At 34.5% G+C, this 7,379-nt stretch overlaps 1 protein-coding gene across 1 annotated transcript; it reads right to left on the bottom strand.

The window, feature by feature from the left end:
* Nucleotides 1-1,205: 1,205 nt before the first annotated feature.
* Nucleotides 1,206-4,407, bottom strand: LOC110448007 (long-chain-fatty-acid--CoA ligase FadD15-like). Its single transcript, XM_021494025.1, has 2 exons — nt 4,237-4,407; nt 1,206-3,468 (listed from the first exon to the last, which is right to left on the bottom strand). The coding sequence occupies exon 2, from the start codon at nt 3,438-3,440 to the stop codon at nt 1,803-1,805; it is 1,638 nt and encodes a 545-aa protein (XP_021349700.1). The 5' UTR covers nt 3,441-3,468; nt 4,237-4,407; the 3' UTR covers nt 1,206-1,802.
* Between the last annotated feature and the right edge of the window lie 2,972 nt (nt 4,408-7,379).

Below are 7,379 nucleotides of genomic sequence, written 5' to 3'. Positions count from 1 at the left end.
GTCATGGAAACGCAACAGCCATGAAACATCACACGTCGCAGAATGCGTATACAAAATCGGATGCACAAATTGCGACCCATCGTTTTTTAGAGGACTGGTAGGAGATTTTGGGTCGGGAAGATACACCGGATCAGAAAGGAAGCAGTCCGAGTCCCAAATAATTGAATCAGCAATCACAGACCATGCCACACAGACAAATCATGTGATTTACTGGGATAACTCCAAGGTTTGGGACAGAGAGATCATTTAAAAACTTAGCAATAAAATGCTATAATGAATTCGTATTACTGCAAGTGTAAACGCAATTATATGCAACATTGTAATCTCAGAAAAGATAAAAAAGAAATGATAGTAGGGACTTGTATTCTTAACATGCAAAATGGCTGTCATCATACTTAGGTATAGTTAGTTTTCTATACTCAACGTGTCCAACGTGTTCATCTCAGACATGACCATGTACATATGTACATAACTTTATTATTATTGAATAACTTTGTTAATCTGAATTAACGAATTATATGCAGGAACATACTTGTTTTACTTACAAAAAGCTTTACCGAATTTGTTGCGGTATATAGTTGCATTTTGTTCTAAAATATGCTAAGTAGTTTCAGAACGTGTCTACTTTTAAAACAGAATCATGTGATGAATAGTGCGATGAATCTGTTTAACTTTGTTCACACCACGTACGTGCGTATGAATACCATAGTCACTCGAGACAGCCACGTTGTACATAATCAATGCAATATAGGTCGGTGACAAAGTGTTTCTTCTTGAACAGAAAGTATTTGACTACAACCGAGAACTAAACCAATTAGATAATATGATATTTAACGCACTTTACACCAATGTCTTCTATATTTACTGTGCCTTCAGTGAGTAAAACACATGTGCGAAGACAGGTTTTCTGACTTCATATTATTTACATCCATGTGTGATGAAAGATTTTAACGAAATATTGGATATTGAAGTTGAAACAGGCACTGACAGCCTCCTGTTATGGTCGACATATATATTTGCAAAAAATATTGTATTACATCATTGTTTTTAATAACAGTCCTTTATACATTGAGTCTGGCATAATACAACAGAGCGAAATGTGTTTTATGGTATCTTCTTCTGTATTTCTAGAAAATCTGTATATAAAAAATAAATAAATAAGAACATAGAGGCGGCGGAAAAATACGAAAAGTCAGTATGTTATTTCAGAATATTTAATTGAATAGATATTAATTAACAGAATAGAAAACAAGTCAGCGTTAATGAAAGTCCACCCCTAACATTGATAATCAGTGTACACCTCAAAGTATAAGTAAAGATACAGAATCATAGAAAAATAAATGTATATTTAAAGTAATTAACAACAGTATGTGTATGCTTTGATGTTACAAATATAGTATATATCGTATATATAAGCATTGCTCCATATTAACATTTAAGGCCGATTTCATGTTTTGGTAAAAGTCCAATGTTTTGATTTTAGATCTTTCCTAAGGAAACACTCATTATATGGTCGAACCTTGAATTTTATATGATCGAAACGTTTGCTTTCTGATACGTCACATAATCATTCTTAAAGGAAATACCATGTCGCTATGGTAAGTAGAGGCTATCGAATGTCACGGTTGACTTCCAGCACGGATGTTCGGATTATAAGCAGGAAACCTCAATTTTTGTTAAAAAAAGTCTGATTGCAGGTACAACCAATCGCAACGAAATATAAGATAACGTCATACAACTATATACAATGACAACTATGAAATGTTTACAGATGTAGCGTTCTGAAAACAATAGAGATATTGTCAACATAGGTTCAACATCTTCATGGCTTGTATCTTTGTGTTGATTCTATCGGGTTTTCCATTGTGTAGACGAGGAAACGATTGGAACACAAGATAATAAGTTGGAGAGTCTCCCAAAATATTATCACCTAGCTTATCCCAACACATTTTTCGCAACTCTTTTTCTGTCATATTGGTATCTTCTTCTATGATGACGCATGCGCATATCTCTTCCAGAAGGCGCAGATCTGGGACAACGACCACGACTGCCTCTTTCACCCCGGGAAAACTGCCTATTTCTGCTTCAACCGTCCTATAAAGGATCTTTTTCGTTCCTCTCTTTACTACGTCTGCAGCTTTTCCCTTCACATACAATTTGCCGTCTTCGGTTATTAAACCAATATCTCCTGTGCGGAACCAACCTCCATCACTGAAGGAAACCCTGTTCAATTCTGGGGAGTTTCTATACCCTTTCATCATCCAGGGAGATCTTAGAACAATGTCACCAATTTCACCACAGACCAATGTTTTGTCGCCGTCCCCGATAATTTTGGCTTCATATCCAGGTACTATTTCTCCAACTTCTCCTACTTTAGTTTCCGCCGTCAGGGATACTTTTGTTGCAATACCTACTTCTGTCATTCCATAGACACTGTATATTTCCTCACAGAATTTTCCACGAATTGCACTCAAGTGACTTCCAGGTATTTGACCGCCAGTGGCTATTGATGTAGGTTTGTAATCAAGCAGCAGGATTTCTTCCTGATGGTGTAGAAGATCTACCAAAGCATATGGGAAAAGAGTTGCAACCGTACACCTTTCCTCCTTTAGGATATCCCAAACATTCTGTATTTTCTCTTCTTTCAATATTATTTTTGGATCTGTGAATATTCGAGTAAATCCTCCTATTATAGGATAGAGTGGCGTTCCTCCCAGCCAAGAGAATGGCCTATCTGAGAATACGACATCATTCTTCGTGCAGAAAAGGTTTGCCATGGGAGAATTTGTTATTGCAAAATGCGCAAATTCACACATTTTTGGAACACCTGTCGAACCAGAGGTTGGATATAAAACTGCAGTACTCTCTGGTTGAACTCTAGGTAATTTCACGGCAGGGTCCTCCTCTGCTGAAAGTATATTGCCGATATAAGGCAATGCTGTACTAACTTGCTTTTGAAGTAACAGAACTGCTGGTTTGTTTTCACTCTGGCATTGCGTTTCCTCGTCTTGAAAATATCGCTCCATTTCCGATAGATATTGTGAATCGTTTGGAGGATCCAAGAGAACAGCTTTGCATTGAACAGATTTCAGGAGATGCATAGTCTCGCTGAAAACCTCAGAATCACCTTGAAACTGCACGGCTACAGCTCCAGCAATGAAAATGGCGACCTCTCCAATGATCCATTCCAGGTTGTTTGATCCTATGATAGCGACACTGTCTCCGACAGAGACTCCTTTAGATATTAGGTACTTGGCGACTTTTGTAGATTTTTGTGTCAGTTCACTATACGTGATAACTTTCCTCCCTCCTGCGGATAATCTGTGTACGAATATTTCTTTATCAGGGGTAGCATTAGTTCTCTCTATAAGTACGTCAACGATCGACTTGTATTGCTGCTGATTCGAGTTTGGAGAAGATATATAACTCAGTTTTGACATTCTGATGACTCTTCTAATCACGTTTTATCTGAAAAAGAGGGATATTTTATATAACAGTGATGTTGTTAATCGTATACAAAATAACATATCCAGAGTTTTCTAATTAGCGGTATTGTTTTACAATTAGAGAAATTTCAAATATTGTTTTTATACCCCGAGGAAATTAGTAATAATTACGATAATGACAAAAAAAATCCATATCCGTTTAATTCTGTGGAAATAAACATAGGCCAGAATGTCTTATAAGCATATTTCAATATGTGAATCAAGCAAGTTCAATTGTTAGTACACAGCTGTAAGAGACGAACATTTTCGTGAGCCTGTCCGATCATCCTACAAGGAAAACATCAAATTTGCTGTTCTTTGTTTGATTATAGTTGGACACGGTGTATGCAAATTACGAGTTGGAAAGATACGGTTAGGCAGGAAATTGTATGATGGGAAATCAAAGCGATTTGAGCGGTGACGAGTGCAATTTTGAGGTCATGTTTTTATTTGAAAGTTACAGATATTTTTTGTGATAGTGCATTTTGTATGCATGCAAATTTATTTTGTTAATCTATAAAGGTACTAGATTATTATGTGTCAATCAGCTTTCCTAATGGTAGCTCTTTCAAACGTTTAACTGTAATAATATACGACTCTAGTAAAGTTAGAATTGTTTCATGTTTACATGTTTTTTGCAATCACAGACAATATACTTATGCTTAAGGTCTGTATGTATTCACAATTTGATCAAAAATCATTGTATTACATATCATCGCAAAACATCTCGATATGATTAGGCAATACTTACAGTTTGAGCCAAGGTCCGCCGTCATCCAGTCACAACTTATCAACTGGTCGTGTTTAAACGACAGTTCGTTCAACAGCGTTGACCCAGATACATTGTGCATTGCACTACCGACCCAATGTGTTTGTGCATTGACGCAGATGACACTTGATACGTCTGGTTGTGTCAACAGAGATACACACCTATGTAATGCATATCTAATAATCATGTGTGTATATTACAAATACATAGCGTTACATATCAACGCACATACAATGTACACATGTGTATGTATATATACAGCTGTCTGTATTATTATCTCATTCACTCTTTAACTCATAATGTATTAATTCGAATAATAATATGAATTAGCTTGGTAACTAATATAATGTGTGAATACTGATATTATTTATAAAAATAGAAGAGGAAGAGGCATCAGAGATACATATCTAATTAATAAATAACTAATAATCATGTGTGTAAAGATATACTTATATCATCAAATATTATAAATGTCACAACATGAACAGTGTAACCTATATCTACACTGTTTACTAGAAAGGCACTATTTTCATACACATGTATACAGCTGTCTGTATTATTACATATAATAATGGAAGAGGTAGTATCAACAGTGACACATATCTAAGTAATACATATCTTATAATCATGTGTGAAAAGATATATTACATTTGTCAAATATTATAAATATGACAACATAAACAGTGTAACTTATATCTACACTGTTTACTAGAAAGGTTACTATATACATACACATGTATATAGCTGTCTGTATTATTACATATAACAATGGAAAAGGGGGTATCAATAGTGATACATATCCAAGTAATACATATCTAATAATCATGTGTGTAAATTTAAAGATATACTTATATTTATCAAACATTATAAATATGACATAATAAATTGTGTTACTTATCTACGCATATACACATGTTTATATACAACTGTCTATATTATCATTTATTTCACTTTTTAATTCATAATGAATGAATTTGAATAATAACATGAATTAGCTTAGTAATGCACTACCAGATACATTTTAACGGCCCATATAGAGGGCTATAGCTAATCCTTCAACAATTATAAAGTAAAATTACAAGATCTTGCATACCTGTATTTAGTATTCCATCATGGATCCCATGCCGTGATATTTGTATATATATATGTCTATGTTAATTGAATGTTAAGTATTTTTTTGTCTGTGTGCGTTGCCATTTTTGTAATACTAAATGTCGCTGGAAAGACAAGTCTAATATGTCTTGTTTTTATGTACAGTCCTACGGAGAAATTGAAGCTGCCTATATATTATAATGTATTTTTAAAACAATGTTGACCGTGCTTTCTTTTAAATTGGAAACAGAAGGCGGAAACTGACAATACTTTTATTATGGTGCCCTTTAAATTTCATCTCAAGGGCGTCACTTATCCAGCTCGTTTACTAGACTTCCACAGGGTTGTCTCTAGCTCACTCTCAACCATACAGTGTTACGGTGCTGCTAATTATTTTTGACATCATCTATCTTGCATTACCCTCATTTTCAGTTCGGAACAATTCATGGTTATGGTCGTATTTACGACGGCCGGCAGCGGACTGTCAAAGCGTTGCTTGACTTACGACTGTTTGTACTTACGTTACAACATTAAGTACAAACAGCCGTTAGTGACAGCATATTTTTGTTATTACAACTTAAATATTTAGATACGTCGTCACTCGCAGCTTTTTGAACAAACTTGTTTCAACACAATTAAGTACAAAACGTTATGAGTGACGGCATTTTCTGTACATGATACACACTAATACCGGAATCCCGAAACCAACTTTGGATGAATTGATCGCATACTCTCTGCTTAATGATAGTTTTCAAGCATTGTCTTTTAATTGTACATGATATTTGGAATAATTAATCTTAATATACAACGCATTTAAAGCTGTTTTGCTGGCTCTGTTAATTTACTTTTGGCCTTTGTGAAAACAGTATTATATTTTAATAGTATTTCAAGATGTGGGTACGAATCATATATCTTTAAAATCTCATTATTGAAAGAAAAGTGATGGTTTCTTTTCCTTTTCCTTTTTTTCAAAACTGAAAGGTTTAGTTTTTTTTTGTGTGTGTATTAACTGTTAATTTCTATATATCACAATAAATTTGGAATTCATTCAATGCGTTCTGTAAGCCATCTTGTGTCCTGGCAGAATCACTGTGTCATCAGCATATATGATGATAAACAATTTTAAGTACAAACCTAAATGATTGAGGAAATCCTCTGGATCGTTAGGAAAGAGGGTAAACGAAAATGGCGATAAGTTTTCTCCTTGTTTTATCCCAACATTGCACATGAAAACGTCGGATGTATCATTTTCGTTAACTACGTATGATTTGGTATTTTGATATAAACTATAAAGGACTTTAAATATTTTAGCCGTAATGTTACTATTTTGTAATTTTCTCCATCAGCCTGCTCGCCAAACCGTATACAAGGGCCTTTTGAAAATCATCAATGTTACCATATAACTTTTTTATCCTTTGAAAAATAAAAGGTGTTTTCAGTAGTGGAATATCCTTTTCAAAATCCCGCATGGGCGGAGGATATAAGGTTAGTTTTATCAGATAATTTTGTAAGTCTGTCATTAATTATAGAGTTAGATACTTTTTCCAACTATCCAGATGTGTGATTAATTACCACGTGAAGAACTTTATAGAAGACATGCTCGGAAACACAGACTGGACTAATATGTGTTGTTATGTATCCTTAATTATCGTTTATTTAAGCAGAAGCTTTTGAATGTACAACGCGTAATCTATGATTAATGTTTCTATGTTACAGTATCTCTCACGTGGAAATTAATCACATAACTGATAAGTTCACAAACATTTTTCGCGGCTGAATCTCGCATACTTTAACTCCTTATCAGGATTATTAACTGCACACCTGATGTTACGGGGTACAGGTGGTGATGAGATTGGGAGGGGACTCACAGATGTTTTTTGTACCTAATTGTTGTGTGTGTATTATGTACAAAAAATGCCGTCACTCGCAAAATTTTGTACTTACAAGGTGATAAAAACCCAATTTCATTTTCACATATTTTGCATTTTTTGGGGGCATTATTCATTAAATATCCCTTTCGTAAAATGAAAAAT

The sequence above is a fragment of the Mizuhopecten yessoensis genome, unplaced genomic scaffold, assembly GCF_002113885.1.
Source record: "Mizuhopecten yessoensis strain PY_sf001 unplaced genomic scaffold, ASM211388v2 scaffold3771, whole genome shotgun sequence".
Taxonomy (NCBI): Eukaryota; Metazoa; Mollusca; class Bivalvia; order Pectinida; family Pectinidae; genus Mizuhopecten; species Mizuhopecten yessoensis.
This window is presented reverse-complemented; position numbering and strand designations above follow the sequence as displayed.